This window comes from Akebia trifoliata, chromosome 10 (genome assembly GCF_017979445.1).
Source record: "Akebia trifoliata isolate Shusen 1 chromosome 10, ASM1797944v1, whole genome shotgun sequence".
NCBI lineage: Eukaryota > Viridiplantae > Streptophyta > Magnoliopsida > Ranunculales > Lardizabalaceae > Akebia > Akebia trifoliata.
The window spans coordinates 4,336,683-4,357,264 of record NC_141384.1 but is presented as its reverse complement, the minus strand read 5'-3'; the positions used below and the strand labels follow the sequence as shown (position 1 = coordinate 4,357,264).

At 34.1% G+C, this 20,582-nt stretch overlaps 1 protein-coding gene and 1 non-coding gene across 4 annotated transcripts; one reads left to right on the top strand and one right to left on the bottom strand.

The window, feature by feature from the left end:
- Nucleotides 1-231: 231 nt before the first annotated feature.
- On the bottom strand, nt 232-304 carry TRNAK-UUU (transfer RNA lysine (anticodon UUU)). Its single transcript has one exon. It is a non-coding gene; the product is annotated as a tRNA-Lys (tRNA).
- Nucleotides 305-4,935: 4,631 nt separating this feature from the next.
- Nucleotides 4,936-11,111, top strand: LOC147392856 (Protein kinase superfamily protein). 3 transcript variants are annotated; one of them, XM_086457056.1, is made up of 10 exons: nt 4,936-7,421; nt 7,621-7,736; nt 7,821-7,945; nt 8,024-8,142; nt 8,218-8,646; nt 9,687-9,941; nt 10,043-10,200; nt 10,289-10,504; nt 10,596-10,745; nt 10,828-11,111. In XM_086457056.1, exons 1-10 carry the CDS (start codon nt 7,289-7,291, stop codon nt 10,969-10,971), a joined length of 1,845 nt encoding a protein of 614 aa, XP_086313182.1. In that variant the 5' UTR covers nt 4,936-7,288; the 3' UTR covers nt 10,972-11,111. The 3 variants fall into 3 exon arrangements, with proteins under 3 accessions (XP_086313182.1, XP_086313181.1, XP_086313183.1); XM_086457055.1 differs by having other exon boundaries at nt 7,618-7,736; XM_086457057.1 differs by having other exon boundaries at nt 7,618-7,736; nt 10,596-10,653; nt 10,828-11,069.
- Nucleotides 11,112-20,582: the final 9,471 nt, after the last annotated feature.

Below are 20,582 nucleotides of genomic sequence, written 5' to 3'. Positions count from 1 at the left end.
GTTAAAATAGATTATCACAGTAGAAATCCAGCATGACATGACAGCCCCCTAGATTTCATGGAAAAACTCAAATCCACGAAAAAAGAAGAAGAAAAGAAATTCCCACAGAAGTCCTAAAGTGGGTTTTTTTATTATAAAAAATTAATAGAACTTTGTCTTTTTTTTATATAAAAGTAAAAGAATTTTGTCCCCCACAGCCCTGAAGCGTGAAACATCGGATTTATAAAATAACGCCGTCTGTGGGATTCGAACCCACGACCACACGGTTAAAAGCCGTGCGCTCTACCAACTGAGCTAAGACGGCATTAATATTTTAAAGCATATAAACTTAAATTATAATGCGTTTCCTACTGTTATTCAATTAGTTAATCATAGATGAAACAAATTAGCTAACCACAAAAACAATTGTGATGAGATTATCTTCTCTTCATGAACTTCAGGTAATCTACATGATTACTGATCTATAATTTTAAGTGCTTCCGCTGGAGGATCACAACCGTCCAATTGATATCCACAAAATTGTTCTTTAATCCTAGGGTTACTATTCAATTAGTGGATAAAGCGTCAGTGTCATCCTTGATGGATGCTTATCCTTTTTAGGACACAATGACTTGTAATGGGCCCTCTCACTGTACGATCATTATGGGCTACCCATTTCCCTATTTTTTGTTACAGATTTGCTAATTAAAAGGAAAAGCTATCTATGGAGTGTCAGTCCAAAGCTCTAAGCCTACTATGGCCCACTCTTTAAGTAGATTTATATAAGCTTGGCCCTTCAACAAAACCATTCGGCCGACGATTTCAGCTTTTTGTTGGTTATTGTCTGTATGTTGGGTCACACTTGGCCCACATATCTAACCTCATTCATGCTTTTCTGATACAACTGCCCTCAAAACTTGTCAAATTGGTTGGACCAATTTTTATTTATTTATTTATTTATTTTTATAAAATATGTTAATGATTTTTCTTAGTTAACTTTTTTTAAAATTTTTTTTTTATATTTAATAAATAGTGATGATGTAATAGCAAAAATAAGAAATAATACTGGCCACTACTTTTTATCCAGTCTATGTGTATCCCAATCATGGTTTTTCTTGATCCAATTCACATTCTGCCTAACTTTCTTTATATGAATCTATAATCTTAACTTTATCAAAGATTGATATTGTTTTTTAAGTGATGTTACATTGGTCATTGTCATATAGGTTTAGACTCTATGAAAATAAATTAGTTTGTAAACCTAAATTGATAAGCTCAAGGATTATCCTCGGGAATTCAGGATTCCATTGGTCATCCTCGGGAGATCAGGGGGATCATCACGCAATAGAAAGTAGAGCATGGAGAGTCCAAATGATGTTCAAGATAATGTTGAATCTCGAAAATCTTAATGAGGATCCTGAGATTCGATCAAGAATTAAATCATGATTAAGTCAAGAAAGAAACGTGGAGGAAAGATGTCAAAAAGAAAGAAAGTCTATAGGTATACCTTAGCTATGAAAATTACTTTGGCATCAAAGTTTTTTTAGTAGATACCACACTGATACTTAGATAGGGAGGGATTTTTTTATGGGTTTAAACTTATGGTGATATAGATTGTAGATACAAAAAATTTACACTAGCCTTTAAAATCTTTCAAAATTATAAATAATCTCTTTTATTCCATAAAAAGTGTCTTTAAGAGCTATTAATGAACCCTATACAAAAATTAAACCCGTTAGTAACAAATTGCTTTTATGGCATGGACTTGGGTTTTGACAGATAAAGCCTATGATCCAACAAATTCAAGTAATCTACATATTAAATATTGGACCTTACACACAAATAAATGAGTTTGGCTCATAAAATCCTTAAAATTGGATTTAGACAAATTTAACCTTTAAACAAGTTAATCAAATCTTTTTAAGTTAGGGTATAATTGGAAAGGTAAATTATTTTTAAGTCTATAAAAACCAACACCTCTCTCATTAAAGGGGGGATCAGGGTCACTTTCTCTTAGAAGATAGAAGCTCTCCTTCTAGAGAAGAAGAAACTCTCGAGCTCTCTTCCAAAGACAAAGCAATCTTCTTCAGATATCCGAACTCCGGTTAAAGAGAAGATCAAACATAAAACCCTTCTCTAAAAGTCAAGAAAACTTGTTCGGTCGATAAAATGTGAAGCCCAAAAACAAGAAAATCTATAGAAGATCAAATACAAACAAAGTCATCGTTAAAGCAACTTTATTAGCTGATAAAATGTGAAGTTCGGAAAGAAGAAAATCTACAAATATATTTAATAAAATTTCAATAAATCAATTTTTGGACCATAATTCTACAAATATTATCAAGTATAAATGTTAGTTCTTATAAATAATAGCAAAATATATGAAATTTCCAAATTAATGAACCTAATGAGAATTTATTATTAATTGTAGGTGAAAAGGCACATTCGGAAGTCAACAAATCATGTAACAAGTTTCGTTACAATGTACAAGCCAAAAGAGAGCATCCAATCAAATATCGGAGCAATTCGTCGTCACGTCACCGCTCCGCGGTAAGGCCCTAGTGCTTCGTAGTGATCTCGAGGAATCTTGCCTCGAGATTTGTACTTAAGTTTCTAGATGGTTCGGCCGTTGTAACTGAATAGTCCTTTCGAATCAAATCAAGTAAAAACCTGACCCGACAACCCGATTACGAATGCTATAAATTGAAGGGTCATCCCTAAGAGAAGGGGTCCCTCTTGACCCTCTTCTTCTCCCTAATTTCTCTACATTTTTCCTGATTTTTCTTTTAGAGAGAGTTTTTGTAGTAGTGAGAGGATCAATTATTTTTTTAGTTCTTTTTGTAATTCTTTAGAGAACCATTTAAAGAAGGAATCAAAAGTGCAGCTTCATCTTACATCATCTTCTTCATCTATCATTTTCTTCCTTTTGTTATTGCTACAATTATGAACCTTGCAATGAGTGGTGAGATCCTCCTTAGAGAGATCAAGGATGTGGAGCAAGTTCATCCCTCTAATGTAGTTTTAATTCCTTATTTTGCTTACATGTTAATTTTTTTGAAAACTCTCATTTTATTAAATAATCTAGTTTATATTTCTGATTCAAACTTTGATAGCCATTACTTAGATAAGTTCAATAACGATTATGCTCTGTGAAGAATCTAAATATAAATTAGGCAATCTCAATTAAATATGAATTTTCATGAATAACTTTTTATTACCATTGATGATTAAACTGCTCCACCTTCCGATCCATGAGCAATGACTTGCTATATGGATTGAGTTATTCCTAGAATTAATTTGCATTATGGAGGATTTGCAAAGGCTGAATTGACTTCTGTAAGCCCCTTTTTTATATCTTCAATCTCTACTTTCTGTTTTTATTTCAATTGCAAATTAATTTCTATCTTTTTTATGCAAATCTGTTTTGTTTTTAAACCAATCTGTTTTACAACTCTATTTTGGTTTTTGATCCGAATGAACATTTGAATCTTTATTGTCCCTGTGGAACAAATTCGACTTACCCAAGTTCATATTTTAATCTCTATCTCTGCAATCTACAACAAGTTTTTACAACGATCAATATTAGAGGAAAACACTGAGATTTATACTCTTGTTTTCATCAAAATAAATAAAATCATTTGCAATCTTATTTCACGAATCTTGTAGTAAATTTGTAAAATTTGTTATCGACATAGATCTCAAGGTGAAGATAAAAATTTATCCTCCACATACGCAATTTCGATTGATAATATAATTATTCTTGTATTCCCAAATGATTTTAGAGTAAAAAAAGTAGACTATTCCATATATGTATGTGTTTTCTCGCGACTCATTAAAAATACAATTCAATACACCAATTGCCCAAGGATGGGACGGGGAGGGTGAGTAAATTTCCAATAAAAGTGATTGAGGTCAAATTCGAAGACTGCCTAGTAAGTAAAATAGTTTGATGAGAAGTAAGCACGAATCTACCCTTATCATGTGATCCAATGAGAAATATTCAGGGAAGATCCCCCTATAATGATCAATTATATCGTTTTAAAACATTGCTATACTCATTTTACGGATATGTTTCTTTTACGATTTATTAAGATTAAGCTCTTCGGAGTATTAATGATTTAATCGTTCTCATTACACGGGATATCTAAATTACTTGGCTATGGTCTGTATCATTCCATATGTCAAGGGGTGTAAGTGTAGACGAAGTGAATTGTGCATAAAGTCTTGGCAACTCAGTACCCTACGATGGGCCGGGCCACTGGTAAGCCTAGGTGAACCCAAGCCCACATTGACCCCAAAGTCCTATCCATGCCCATTCTAGAAGAAAAGCCGAAGTTAATGCCCAGCTTAATTCATGCTTAGGCCTTTCCAAAGCCTGAGGTAAAATATTGTATCTTAGCATAGGCCCACAATGGCCCAAGTTTAAGCCCATAAATTTACTTTGTGAGATATATTTACAATTATTTATTTAAATATATGTTCTAGTAAACTTTTCCTATGGAAAGTGTTGTTCTAGTCAAGTTTCAAGGAAATGCTAGTAAGGACTAGGTAGTGCCTTAAACCCTGGCATAAGAAAAGAACGAAGAAAAGACTCATTTTGGTTAATATTTGAGATACACCCCTGTATTTTCAAACTGATGACAAACAATGACCTTGGTTTTCTCACATTGACTACTGGAAAGTGAACCAAATGTTCTCCTCTTTAATATCTGCCAAGAACCCCTTGACTTTTCTACCAATAATCTTTCATCTTCAACCTCTCCTTCAATTTGATCATCAATTCTTTGAAAAGCTGAATGAATATTCTGATTAAAGGTCCTAAATCATGTTGATCTTGTTAATAGCCTACTTGCTACAATCCAACCTTCTCGTCCGAAGCCCAAATACGACCCTTGATCTACAAAAAAACAAAAAACCAAAAACAAAATCATCTCTTATGGGTTAGAATATACCCCAAATCTTTCGTACCCAAGAGTCCTTGAATCCATAGTGATCAAGCTCTTTATATATTTTGAAACCTCTGAGTCTTTTATGATCAAGTTCATTTAGGCCCATAGAGGCCCAATCTCAATTATTGATTTTGCCTAAAACCAATTATGGCCCAATCAAGCGTATTTGAGTCGAACCATTTAATCCTTTTCTACACATTCGAGCCTATTCATAACTATTCAATTCATAAACGACATAGTAAAATGCAATGACCATTTTTATCTTACAAGATGAGGACAAGAAGCAATTGATTTCAGCGAACTTGTAATTATCATTGATCACCATCAATTTGAGGGAGGGTATTAGTATTTGATAGAAATAATGTAATAAGGTATACAATGATACACCAAATCATAGTTTTAGATTACATCAAATTGTTAGAAATTAGATTAGGTTCGATGGTGATTGTGATTAAGATTTGATTATGATTATCCCATTTGGTTAGGATTTTCTTCATTTTCTATATAAATCCCTTGGAGGATATTTCTCGAACGAGCGACACGTGGCAATCTTGAGGAATTTTAGCCAAAGAATCGAATTACATGATAACCTAACCAATCAGAGAAGCCGAATTACCAAGCTTCATTGGAGTGGAACTCGTCACTAATCCCGTAAAGTATAGAATATGGGGTATAATTGCTTTTGCGGAAATCAAGGCAAATCCCTAAATGGGCGTAAGTGATCGGACGGGAATCATGGAGAAAATATGGGAGATCCTAAGGTAAGAAACCCTTATAAATACAAAGGTGCAACACACCGAAAAGGGATGAAAAAATTCCTCTTTCAAAATACTCTACACTACTTGTGCTAGAAATTTTGACTTGGGCGTCAGAGTAATGTTGTTATAGGCCCTCCCAGGAGAACAAGAAAAGAACTCTTTTGTTAAAAAGGATCATGAGGTAAAGCAAATTTTTGCATTTACAAACCCTATTAAAGTTCCTGTAATTTATCATTCAAGAATAAATTAAATCTTCTTTGGATTAGGGGTAGATTCCCTTAAAAATGGATGCCAGAGGAGTCATGGTTCATAAATGGAATGCTTTGGCTGAGAATATAACAAAGAATAATGATTTTCTGATACCTTTCTCACGTACACTCCCTGACGTGACATGTGTTAGAACCATAGATTTTTTCCCCTCGAGATACACAACTGCACATATTTATGGGGATGTGAAGTTGTGTATGCGGAGGGTAAAATCTATGATTCTAACTCATGCCACATCAGCAAGAGTATGGGAGCATACGTCAGAGGGGTGTCAGAAAATCACGACTCTAACAAAACATTGATCAATGTTTTTGGAATGTTTCGGAAAATCTGGGTCAAGGGAGTCTCTGCTAACTCTAGATTGCTACAAAATACAGAAATTTCATTTCTTAGAACCTGCAACTTTCAAAAAATAGGAATTTGTTTTCAGGTTTTTATTTTCCTATGTTTTAATAATATATATTACATCCACTGTCAACCTGATGTACCCATCATCCTTTATAATTTAAAATAATTTGGTTGGATTTCAAATGGCTACTATCATTCATCTAGGTGGGTTTCCCCTTAAGATATCTCCAGTGTGAGACCCATCGAATGATCGAGAAGAGATCACGATGTGTCTCACAGCAACATGGTACACATTTTCTAAAAGACCATATTGGCTGAAGTAAGAAATGTTTCTCTAATTCAGCCAAGGATCTAGACCACATTGGCTTGTGATGTATTATTGGAATGAAGAAAGAAATAACCAAAATTTCTAATGTGTTTTCTCATTATGTCTCTATGACTATCTATGGTGATAATATGTTGTTTATGGTGGGTTTTAATATGGTGGAGGTAGGTACCAAAAGTAATTAAACCACAACTCTCTCTCTCTCTCTCTCTCTGTCTCTCACTGAGTGTCAATGAGCTCTCCTACCAAATCAAAATCTTACTTTTTTCAAATTAAAATGGAGTCTTCTTTTGCTTCCATTGCAAGACAAAATCAAATACATACTCACCTTTGCTTCCCTCCCAAATCACCCAACCAAAAAACACTTGAAGTAGGCCAAGAAGATATATTAGAGAAGAAAAAGAAAGTAAGCAACACCACACTCATACACTAATCACTTCTCTTTCCACTTTAAAAGCTTTCTTATTATGCTTCTTAAACAAGAAATTTTGAATGAGAGCTAAGGTGGCTTCCCCTATCACTAAATCAATCATGTTTTTCTTCCTCTATATATATTACCTTAAAAACAGAACTCAAATCATCTTTCTCTAGAAACAACCAAAACCAAGATTTCCTGCAAAAATTTAACTGAGGTTCAATTATTTGCTGATCCAATAGAAATAATGGTACCTTCCACACCTTCAAAAATACTTGTTGGTATCTCCTTAGATGTCGAAATGAGCAATGAAATCCTCTCTTGGGCGGTGGAAGTCGCAGCTCATCCAAATGACACTATTGTTGCCTTACATGTTCTTGGTTAGTATGTTTGATCTTAAATAATTGAAAACTTAGATAATTTAATTTTCTCAATTTTTATGTATGACCCATTGACTAAATTGAATCCATTTCGACCCAATTCAATCAGCTCGAATCAGATTCTTGTGGCAGGGCAAAGTTCTTGAATTTGGTTGGATTTCTATCTCACCCAATTTCACTTTTTGATGACTAATAGTAGTTAAGGAATCGTCCAAGAAGCTTGAATCTAAGAGATTCAATAAGAAGTTTCGTCAAGCAAAAGCATTCGTTATATCTATGCTTGGAGAATTCGCCAAAATCTGCCAGTCTAAACAGGTACATTAGAGAAAATAAAACTAACCCGTAAAACCCACCTTTGAAATAATCGGATAAAATGTCCACTTAATCCAATAATTTCAGGTGAACCTAGAAGCCAGAGTAGGAACTACTTCAAGTATCGGAAAAGGTCTAATTGACGAAGCAATATCCATCGGAGCTACAATTCTTATTGTTGGTGGATCAAGAAATCGAAACCAATCAAATAGGTGAGCTACATTCTTATATTTAAAATAATTTGGCTTTTAACTAAAGAAGTTTCTCATAGTTGCTCTTTTATGACTTAGTTCACTTGAAATTACTAAGTATTGCTTCAAGCACACTCCTGATAGTTGTTCGGTGGTCTCAATCGGAATCAATGGGCGTCCCCACCAAGATTCGGAATCTGAATTTTCAACTAATGAAGGTTGGTATGATTAACATGGTCATCTTAAAATTTGACATTCTTTTAACTCTTTTCTAATCTTCGCATTCAAATCAGGATTTGATCAATCAAGTTTGAGAAGGACTAACAACGATGTTCGTGTTGGTAAGGCTATCTTTTCGAAGACGAAGAGAGATAACTCATTTAACAAGAGTAGATATCAATGTAATCAGTATGATAAGCCTTCACCCCGAGCTGTTCTTGACGGACCTGAAGGAGAATCAGGCAGCGTGGAGGAAGATTGCTCTAGTCTTGGGGACTCTAGTATCATCGAATCCCCTCCTTTGACACGAAAGTATGAAAGCCACTCAAAAATATGGAAGCACATATCGACAATTAAGCTCTTATTCCCTTTGTTCATCTCCTCAATCGATGGAAGAGAAAGGAAAAGAAATGCGAGCTTTTCTGACAAAGAAAACTCACAGCCTTTGTGGCGGTGCTTCAGCTACGATGAGATCTCGAATGCAACAAATAACTTTCACCCAGGTAAATATTTTGACACTAAGGCCCTGCTTGGTAAGAAGCAAATCATTTGCAAATGCAAATGATTTATAGGAATCTAATTTACAAATGCTTGGTTACATTCTGAATTTTTTTTGCATTGCAAATTATTTGCATGAACGTCTTAAACCCTTTGTAAATTTCAACAAATAGTTTGCAGCCCAAAAAGTGCTGCAAATTTTTTGCATTTGCAAATGATTTGCATGATATACTAATTTTTGTTTGATTTAGAACTCGGATACGCAGACTCATATATATATATATATATATATATATATATGTAGATTTATTGTATTATTAATCATACTTACTCTTGTGAACATGAAAGACCAGATCAAATTACGAAAGCAATAAAAGATAAAAGAAAAGAACACAATAAGATCTGCATGGTTCAACAATGCCAACATCTCCTGATGAGATGAGTGTGATTTGCTATATTCAAGAAAGAAATTACAGCCCAGGATTTCTCCCATTTATTATTAAGAAAGCAGGGGCAATCAAGCCAAGAAACGAATCGAAACAAAACAAATGCAAATCACAAAGAGAACACAGAAATTTACGTGGTTCCCTCAAGGTTGAGGAACGTCCATGAATCACATTGATTCCATTATGAAGAGAACACTCATAATTACAGATTACACCCTTCACCGAAAATAGAAATATATACCCGTAGGAAAAACCTGACTAAGTTTTTATATAATACCAGTGAAATTATGAAAATAACCTTGGGAATATTTCTTTTGGGGCCTCCACCCCCGAACTCCCACTTTTTGGGTAGGGGGGAACTGTGTTAAATGATGAACAGTACTTCTTCCCGATCAGCTTCTTACACCTGTAACCCGAAAATGAGTTACACTACACATTTATAACTCCCACTACATTGCTAGTAATCGGTCCCTAGTTGGATTCAGAATATCTATCACAACCCTATACAACAAAGAGTAGATCTTGATTGATTTGCCAAGCACATTGTACATCTATTTTCGCCTTCAAAATTTCTTACATGTAATTCCTTTAAATGGCAGATAACATTGTGGGGCGAGGAGGATATGCAGACGTATATAAGGGTGATCTCTATGGCGGACAAACAATAGCGGTGAAAAGACTAGCTACGGACAACACTGATGAAAATAAGCAAAAAGAGTTCCTCATGGAATTGGGAATAATAGGTCATGTCTCCCATCCTAATACCGCGTATTTGATTGGCTGTTGCTTTGAAAATGGGCTCCATTTGATCTTCAAATTCTCCCCAAATGGAAACTTGGCATCGGCATTGCATGGTGAATTGCCCTTAACCGACTTCTCGTTGTCAAAGTTGAAAATAGCAGGAGTAGTCTAGTTTATAAATTTTGACCCCTTTTTCAATGAGTCTCCATCACAGGTAGGCCTTGCAAGTTGCTTGATTGGCCGATTAGATACAAGATCGCTATTGGAATCACTAAGGGTTTGCATTATCTTCATAAATGTTGCAAGCGTCGGATAATTCATCGGGACATAAAGGCCTCCAATGTACTTCTTGGACCAGATTTCGAACCACAGGTGAAATAACGAACATTTTTTTTTTCTTCTGAAAATATGTTTGGCGGACTCGTTAAAAAGTTTGAATTTAGTGGTGTCATCTCTATAGATTTCCGATTTTGGACTTGCAAAATGGCTTCCCAAGCAATGGACCCATCACTCTGTCATTCCAATTGAAGGTACATTTGGTTACTTAGCGCCCGAGTACTTCATGCATGGTATTGTGGATGAGAAAACCGATGTTTTTGCATTTGGGGTTCTTCTTTTGGAGATCATAACTGGTCGGAGGCCTGTCGATTCATCAAAGCAAAACCTTCTATCTTGGGTAAGGAGACACCAACTCTTATAATCTAAAATGCTTTAATAACTTAATTCTAGTTCATGGATTAGTAAACTTGAATGAGTGAATTATATAGGTAAAGCCTCTTATAGAGTCAGGGAAAATCGCGGAAGTAGTGGACCCGAAACTTGAAGGTAAATACGATATGGATGAGATGCGTAGGTTAGTTCTAACAGCTTCATATTGTGTAAGACAATCCTCGTTTTGGCGTCCATCGATGAGTGAGGTAAATGAATAGTTTATTTAGTTCCCTATGGTCTATTAGTAAATATGTTGCTAAATGTGGCTTAATCTAATTTGTTCTTTAGGTGTTACTGCTTCTAACCGACGGGAAAGATTCCGAGACTGCTCGGAACTTGAAGATGCCAGAGTACATGGTTGATGAGATGGACGATTACACAGTTGATTTTGATAGTCGATTTCGAACTAATCAAATTTTCCAACATTATTAGAAAATGTAACAATATATTTTTATTTTTCTTACCATTTTTATTTGGTTTGGTTTAGTTATTGTTGTGGAAGTAGAGATTTGATTGAGTAAATTAATAGATATCACCTGTAACTATGAGCTCAAATAGTTGCAACTTTGTTTGACGATAAATAATTAATTCATTTTTTGAGTTGTATTTTATATCTAGATTATGGGATCTTAAGGCATGTTGGTGATGAAAATCTACTCTCTCTTTCTTTTCTTTTTTTTTTTTTCTTCGAGTTTTGAGTAATCGAACTACATGTCGCGGTCATACTTGAGCGACCATGCAAGGCCATAAACTCACCAGTTAAAAGCTAGCTTTTCACCATCATGGTCACCTTAAGCAACCAATATTGGTGGCTAAGCCCATGTACCAATCGGCCTTGCACAAATGTTGCCCTCATTTTTTGTACCACGCCACGTGACAAATTGACACCTTTCATCTTGAACCAAACACCTTATATGAGACCACAACGATCCCATGTTCAATCAATAGGGCCCATTATACACAAGGTAATTCATCAAACATCGTTTTTGGGGTAAATTGAGTAGTCCGTATATAGTGATTATGATGACAATGTGAAGGATTTATCTAGTTGTTATACGATAAATCAATGTAAATTGCATCATGTTCTTGAGAGGAGTGATTCTAAATCTTGAATTTTGTAATCTATATGGTGAAATATTTCTTATGTTGGTAGATATAATCTAAATAGTGAATTATATCTTCTTAGGTTATATGGTAGCATGAATTGATATAGTATGATTAAATGCCCTTCCTTGCAAGGACAAGTGCTTTTAGAAATCTTGAATTGACTAAAATAACCTTCTCCTACCAAAAATTATAGAACAATGCAGAATTAACCTCAAGATTGTACCTCATATCGCACATTCTGAAGTGAAAGTGTGTAGGGACCATAGATGCTTTTTCATCGAGATACAAGTCAAAAAACATCTATGGTTCCTACACACTTTCACGTCGAGATGTGCGATATGAGATTCAAACTTGAGGTCACTCCTGCACGACTCAAAATTATATTACATAGGAGACATATCTATTTTTTTTCCCAGGAGGGGCATTGAATTACCACTGCTTAGCTTTGAATTCACCTCTGACCAATCATAAACCTCTATTGGACTTAAGTTGGCTAAGCCGAAGCCCAGCCCTGATGGAATTGTCGATTTTTGTGCTTTACAATTAAATTCATTCCTCTTTCAAAGTCTTTAATTTGATGCTATTTGTAATCAAAATAGGGATTCAATATCCATCCTGAGTCAAAAACAATTTGAGATGAAAGTAATACTAGATTGCCAAAATATCGTAAAGGGCTGGGTTGGGCTGGAAATAATTAGACCCTAGTCAGGCAAAATTTAAATGGGCTGGAAATTTTGGAGCCCAAGCCCACCTTTGCTGGCTGAAGATGAGATTCAGTGGCACTAAATCTTATTTTTTTGGCCTGGCCGGGTCGGGTTAGTGGACCATAGGACCAAATTGACTGCCATAAGTCTTTAATGAATTATAGTGTCCACCTCATAGGACATTGTACTCCCATTTCCCAAGAATTGGGGACTAACGTCCCACAAATATAGAGGACTGTCAAGTCAACGTTTTTTCGGGATTGAACCGTTAGTGCATGAAATTTAAGTATTTAATTTTAATCTGATTTGGTCAAGTCAACCTTTTGAAATTGGAAACATTAAAATACGTGTTTCAACTACAACGTAGTTTTTTCAACCTGAAATCCTGAAAAACGATTTGGTGAGGAAAGCCCATTAATTGTGATTCAGAAACGGATAGACTACGTTAATTTTGAGAATTTCTATTAGACCACCAACTTTTTACATATAACATGCCAATTCCTTAGTAATTTTCTAATAAAACAAGGTCATTTTGAAAACAACAACAATATTATAGTGACTTGAGATTGACCTCGTATCACACTTTGCTGATGTAGAGATGTGTATGGAATCATAGGTGCTTTTCATCAAGATATGATTATAAAGCATTTATGTGTGTACGTCAAGAAGTGCGATATAAATTTCCAACCTGAGGTCACTTCAGTATTATTCTTTTCTTTATTATTATTGTGGCACCTAAATTTTTTTTTCTTCTTTTTCTAAAAAAATCAATGAGAGAGAGATCAAATCTCATTCTCATCCTCCAAATGTTATTTTCAAATCGAGAACTCATTTCTTCTACTTCAAATACAATTAAAGAGAGAGAGAGAGAGAGAGAGATGTGGTTTTTTTTTTTTTTTTAGTTTCATTCACTGAAAAATTTTGAAATCTAGGATTTCTCATAAGGTCATTTTAAATAAAATGAAATAATTAAATTTTAAATTTTATAACTTTTAAATATATTGATTTTCTTATAGATTTTTAAAGTAAAATTTATTTTCCCTTTCTCTCTCTTATGTTCTTTCTTTTTCTCATTAGGGTTTCTTCTCTTAGATTTGCCTTATAAGCCCTTTTGAAGAAATATTGGAAGATGACTTTGATGTCCATAAAATATATTTAGTGTTAAATTTGACTAGTCATTTAAATGGACTATGCTTAGAGGATGCATTTTTGGGTGATTTAGATATACCCCTCCATATTTTAATGAATATTTAAGATGCCCTCTATGTTTTGAAACGGATTAACATTTACTCATTTTCCTTTGTCTAACGAAAATTGACTTAAAACACCCTCATTTTCAACCTATAGCACAAAAAATAAAAACAAAAAAAGATTTTTATCACTTAAACCGTGGATAAAATTTTGAGAGCTATTATTGACATCCCAAGTTTTACTTATTACACTCCAATTTCTTAAACTATGTATCACACCCCAATTAAAGATTAAAAGACACCATTCCAACATTATAAAAGTTTGGCGCAAATTATTATATCTTAACATTACAACTCTCGATCAAACAATTTGATTAGTTGTTTGCAATTATGATTGTACTCATATAAAATCTTAAAACCAGAAATCTACAAAACAAAACAAAAAAATGAGAGAGCTTCTACTGGCACCCCAACTTTTTTACTTATTCTCTGTCATTTACTTATTTTCTTTATTTTTAGTTGGGGTGGCAATAGAAGCTCTCAATTTTTTTTACCTTCACATTCAACCTTAAGATTATCTTCTTCGATAGTCAAATTTCAAGAAAAAGATAGGATTTACAGAAAAGAATAAAATGATAGAATTTTTTAGAGAAAAATCAAGGATTTTCTACAAAGATTATATGATGGATTGAAAGATGATAATTGAATAAATAAAAATTAATTCATCATATAGATTGAAGATAATAATTCTTTGGCGGAAAAAATCAAGGGAATTTTTTTTTATTTACTCGGACTGAAAATGGGGGTATTTAGGTAATTTTTGATACACGACAAGGGCACAGAATCGTTAATCTTTTTCCTAAATATCCCGAAAAAATATCTATGGTTTTGTGCCCTTGCCACATCATCCACATACCAAAACGCGTGAATTCATCATGACTCCCATTAATATAGAAGAGAATAACAGGGTCAATTGGCATGTCACAAGTTTAAAAACATTGGGATATCTCAAATATTCACTAAAACCTGGAGGGATATCTAAATATAAATATTTTAAGTGAAGAGAAGGCGGACGATGTGTGGGACTGTCACCTGAAAGGGATTGCGTACGCTCGCGGCGCACGTGAACAACATATCCAACGTGTTCTCTCTTTCCAAAATGGGTGCACCAACAATTCAACATCGTCATTATGAAATTATGGATATATTTCTTACCTCCCTTATTAAAAAAGAAAATAAGAAACACCTCCTATTTTTAGAAAATTTAAATGGACTCCCTTGGTAAGTAAGTCAGCCGCCTAACAAGACTTGAGTGTTTAATTGCTCACACCAAGGTCCAAGTATTAAACGAAAACGCAACAACCACCAAATAATGTTCATAAATTTATTATTGAATATTAAATGCTTTTTAATTTTATAGAATTAGAATTTCACATTTTATTTGGACATTTAAAAGGAAAATCATAAGAGTCGTGATACTCTGACTACCTACATGGCAAACTCAATCAACTCTCCTAACGGGATAAGTTTGATAGCCATAGAACTGTAAGCCACCTGATACACGAATTCCTCGTTTTACACATTTTTATGGGAAAGTACAGTTGTATATCCCAAAACTTACAAATCTACAACTCCCGAACTTGTTACATCAGGAGAGTCGATTGAGTGTACCACGTGGGGTAATCAGATTAACACGATTCAAATCATAAATTTCCTCATGATCATTACTGACCTCTTAGTGACTAGTATAATTTTTTTTTTCTAAAGAAATAATTTTCTTCAAAATTCGTAGCATCTCAACCACCTATTTGATGGAGAGCTATTAAGTTCATTAGAGTTGACGGCTGAGTTTTTAAGTTAGAATGGTGAGCGGGTTAAAATGAGTTTCGAGGCCGAGTCCCTCTAAATTCAATAATGGTGAAGTAAACATGAAAATTCGAAAATAAAAGAAGAAAACTTCATCCCTTCAATGTTGTATTTTGCCAAACTCAATCAAATGAGAAAATCTGAATAATTGGATTATAGGGAGGCGTTTCTAATTTTCATTATTATGAAATGAAAAGGTCAAAAAATTCATTCCATCTTGATAACTACTAATGATTTACCACCAACAATCAATGTCTCTGGACCACAATGGTCGGCACCATTATCTTAAACTCTGTAAAACTAAAACAAAAAACAAAAAAGCCAAAATTACTTAATCCCCCCTCCCCTCGTCTCTCTCTTCAATTGATGAGAGGGATGCTTCAAACTTTTGAGCAATTCAAATTATTGAGATTGACCTTCGATTCCAATAGTTAGGGTCAAAGATTGTAAATGATGGCGTTTGAACATGAATCATTGAAACCCATAATTCACATTGTTGACATCTACCTTGTTATAATCATTGATCTTGACATTTCAATATGAATCATCAAGATCAATAATTTGATGGTCGTTGAGTTTTGTCATTTTATCTTGGTGAGGGGATAATTAATAATGATTTTTTTTCTTATTGGGTTGTTAAGACATTCCCTCAAAATTTAGGGTGTATTCTAGAAAGTCGTCCCTCCCACAAAGTCTACTAAATAATTTTTCCAAAAGAGAAAAATAAAACTAAATTTGAATATGATATGATTGGATGATCCTAACCATTAGATTTGTTGTAGTACTCTTGGTCTATGATAGTATGATATTGTCTGCTTTGAATTTTATCTCGCACGACTTTAAAAGATGTCATACCAAATAGGGCCAAGTTTACTCTACTAATCGAGCTTTGAACGTCTACTCAATCGATGTAGAACTAAACTCACAGCCCTCTTTGCCATTCCATGCAACACAGAATGGCCCCACTTTCGACTCCTTAGTCTTACTAGTCCTTTCCCTAACCTGAGTAGGCTCACTAACAAGATCGTGACTTCTCCCTCACCTAGTTGGATGAGCTATCCTCGACTTTGATTCCATTTATAGTCCCTTAACTCATACTAGTACAATATTGTTTACTTTGGATTTTACTTCGCGCGAGTCTAAAAATACATCATGCTAAAAAGTAAAGGTGCAACTTAATTTGGTTCAAACCGAGAATCGAACCAAATCGTGAAATTTGGATTGGTTTGATTCGATTTAGATTGGTATCGATTCAGTTTCGAGTTTAAAAAATAAAGAACTGATGAATTCAGTTCGGTTCTCGGTTTAGGCAATATAAAAAATTGAATCAAACCAATATTAATTTAAAATAAAATATTATATTTATATTTGATTTTTAATTTTATATATATAACCCTCGTCTCGTCTCTCTCGTCTTTGCGACCTATTACCAGCGACTGCCACCAGCTCATATATATATATATATATAGGATCGATACCAGTCTAAATCGTACTGCCACCAACTCATATCCCTGTTTGCCACCGGCTCATATCCTTGTGGCTGCGTTCTGCAACCTGTGACAGGTTCATCTCTCTCTTTCTCTCTCTATGGCTGCTACCTGCGACCTATGGACTGCGACTGCGTCCTGTGACCTACAGTTGGTTTTGAGGAAGAAAATTATCAGGATTTTTGTCCGGGTCCCATCATTTATTTTTTGGGTCATCCCTTTGGAGGGTGTTTGGTCGTGTTAAACTCTTGGACAAAAAGGAGGTAGTCAATTATTTTTTGAGGAATTAGATCATTTGTTGGGGGAGTCTGCGAGAATCCATATAGAGTTTGGTTTGAGTTGGTTTTAGGGATTATGTGGATTAAGGGTTTAGATTGGTATCAGGCAAGCAAAATCTCTTGGCAACCCATGGAACCGAACCGAACCAAACCGAATTAAGATCGGTTTGGGTTGGTTTGATTCTAGAACAATTCGGTTTGGTTCTGGTTCTCATATAATGGAACCGATGTTGATCGGTTCAGTTCTGATTTTGCTCTAACCCGAACTAAGTTGCACCCTACTAAAAAGGACCAAGCTTGCCCTTATACCCCAAGTTATGAGTGTTTACCCAATTGATATCAGATTAAAACTCTCTGGTCATTTCGTCCAACACAAGACCCCTTCACTTTTGACCCCTTGATCTCAATAATTTTTTTCTTGGCTTAAGTAGGTACATTGGCGAGAATGTGATATCTTTAGCCAGACACATTGCGCCCATATGATTTTAACTTTTAAGAGGTCTTCTACAACCTTATAAACCAATGAGAAAGTGACACATAGGAAAACAAAATACTGGTAACTTAGGAAATCATTTTCCCTCTATAATGATTTTCATTTTTATTGACTTAGACATTCACATTACTCTTGACGTTTCGGTGGTGAATATTTGAGGTACGTCCTTTGTTTTCAAATTAATGGCTTAATCCTTGATCTCAATCTTTCCTAAGAGGCTTACCTTTGGTCCATCCCTTAATTTTCTTCCCAAAATGGTCATTTTCAATCTTTGGGATAAATAAAAAAATTTCCTTTCATTTTCAACCTTAGGATTCTCTCTATTTCAATATCCAAGTCTCAAGAATAAGATAATAAGACAATGAATGTTAAGGTAGAACAATCAAAGATTTTTCACAAGAGACTTAAGATGATAGATTGTTGAAGAACTTTAAGGTGACGGATTGATTTTTTATGAGGGTTACTATTGCCACATCAATTGTGTGTACAATTCTTTGGTGATTTACAACGAAATTGGTGTGGCATTAGTAAAAGTTGGTGTGGAAATAATAGTTTTTTTTTTTTGGGAGTGGGTGGGTGGGGGGGGTAGGGGAGGGGAGGGTGTTGGAGATGACGATTTTTAACTAGAGGATAAATATGTGAGCATTTAGGTTATTTTGATTAATTTTTCAGGGTAAACAGAAAGGTGGTTTATCACAAGCTTGAAAATATAGGGGTATGTCAATATTCACCAAACTATTGAGGGGGTATGTATAACTTTCTTTTTCTTTTCAGCTCATGTGAATGGTACAGTGACCCCGTGATTGCCTTTGTACGATACGATAAAGCCGAAATCAGGACTTGAATTTTGTATTCTGACTTTCGACTAATTTTGTACACTGTAAAGTTTAAATTGTTTCCGGCTTTTTTGGTAATTTAAGTGAAAACATTGTCGTCAAGGGACATCCAAATTTTTGTGAGGAATCTATGATACGAGCTTCAAAGTAATTTAAGAGAGTTACTATTGCTACACCAATTCATAAATCACCAAAAAAATTGCATAAAATTGTTGTGGCTTTAACAAAAATTGGTGTGGTAATATCAACTCTCTAATTTAATTGATTATACCAAGTACAAAATAAACTATAACCGTGTCTCGTGACATTTTCTAGTGTAAATTTAAGGGTATTTTAGAAATACCCTCTATAATATTAGTGATATTAGATTTACCCCCCTTTTACAAAATGCAAGATTAGCTAATTAGGCTAACTCCCATACTGTAAGTCAACATTGCATTTTCTTGATGATTTAACTATGAATTTTGATCTTTTTCAAAATATTCTTTAAATACTTAAATTAATAAATCAAAATTTTACTATTAAATCAACAACAACAACAACAAAAAAACAAAAACAAAAACAATGTTGACTTACAATCAAGGTGGGGTAAACCTAATCTTGGATGTTATGATGGAGTTCTTTAGGTTAATTTCTAAGATGTTTTAATGGACCTCCATGGGGGTACTTGCAAATTTTACTCCCCATTAATTTAAAATTCATCATAATAAGAAGTTGATTTGTAAAAAGTGTTTGCATTTTTTTTAAAACTGATATTGGCACCCCAATTAAAAATAAAGAAAATAAATGAATCATTGAGAATAAGTAAAAGTTGGAGTGCCAACAGGCAAAGACTTAGTCAATTTAACCATCTATATTGAGATTTTAGGAATTTAATGTGATCCTTCCTCATTAGAGATTTGGTGGTCATACTTCTTGCTAGAAAATTTATCCTACTAAACGCATGTCTAAGTCTATTAATTCTCGGGATGTTCTCAAGCCAAAAAGCCATAGTTTGGTCTCGTCCTGATTTTGTTTTAGAATTGATTTTCACTTTTTTGAGACGCAAACTTTGTCTCAAAAAGAGGGTTTTGAGATATCGACATGATATTCGTACAATGGGGTATTTCTACATTTATATTTCGGCACCAGTCATCACCACAAAAGCTTCAATATGAGGCAATCGATAAGGGAAAAGTGATGTTGCTTTTTCACTTCTTTCTAATCTTATATATAGTGGAACTTTCACCAATGAAAAAAATGTGAGACATCCCCTCTACTACTTTTTTCTACTAAAAACTCCATCATCTTCAAATTCTTATACTTAACTTCGTTTTCAATCCATAGGTTTCTATATCTTGAAATGAGTTCTCATTTTAACAAAAAAAAATCCATCTATTTTTGAAATTTTTTTTTTTTTGTCTTTTTTAATTAGATACGAAGATTGAATGATACATCTTAAGGTTAATGAGGTGGAGTGGGTTGAAGGTGAGTGATTGTTTTGAGAGAAATCAAGAATGTGTGACCAGAGGTTGAACATGAGGGTATTTTAGGTTTTTTAATTTTTTTAATTTGAATCGTCCAAGTCGACTCATTGATCTTAAATTTGACTCGATAGACCAAGTCAAGCTTGAATCATGTCTTTTGTGTTAAAAGCTTGATTGGAACAAGATAAACTAAAGGTGGCATCCAAGAGAAGCCCAACCCTTCAAGATGACAACCCATTCAACGTATGTAAAAAAGCCGTCACATTGGTCTAAGTAGGGTGTTTGCTTATAATTGAAATTTATAAGGACTAAGAAATATAAATCGAGGTCTCTATAAAAAGAAACAATGACTTTTCATTCTCTTTTTATTCTAATTTAGGTTTTTTTTTAATGGATAAATTTTAATTTTAGCTACCTCAATCAATGATTGATATTCAATTTAATTACTTAAAATCCTTATAAATAAGTTACAAGTAAGACAAATCGATTTACTATCAAATCTCTTTCGAGTGTGTAGCGGATACTTGGAAGAATTGGATTCTTAATGGGTCCCAAAGATAAATCTATTATGGTAACTCAAAATCCATTATTGATTCCAAATACATGGGATCATTGA

What these genes read in the sequence shown, in the direction of transcription:
- LOC147392856 (XM_086457055.1), top strand. Translation starts at nt 7,289, where the DNA reads ATGGTACCTTCCACACCTTCAAAAATACTTGTTGGTATCTCCTTAGAT. An exon ending in TGTTGCCTTACATGTTCTTG is followed by an intron (nt 7,422 to 7,617) that starts GTTAGTATGTTT and finishes GATGACTAATAG; the next exon opens with TAGTTAAGGAATCGTCCAAG. An exon ending in AGCAAAACCTTCTATCTTGG is followed by an intron (nt 10,505 to 10,595) that starts GTAAGGAGACAC and finishes TGAATTATATAG; the next exon opens with GTAAAGCCTCTTATAGAGTC.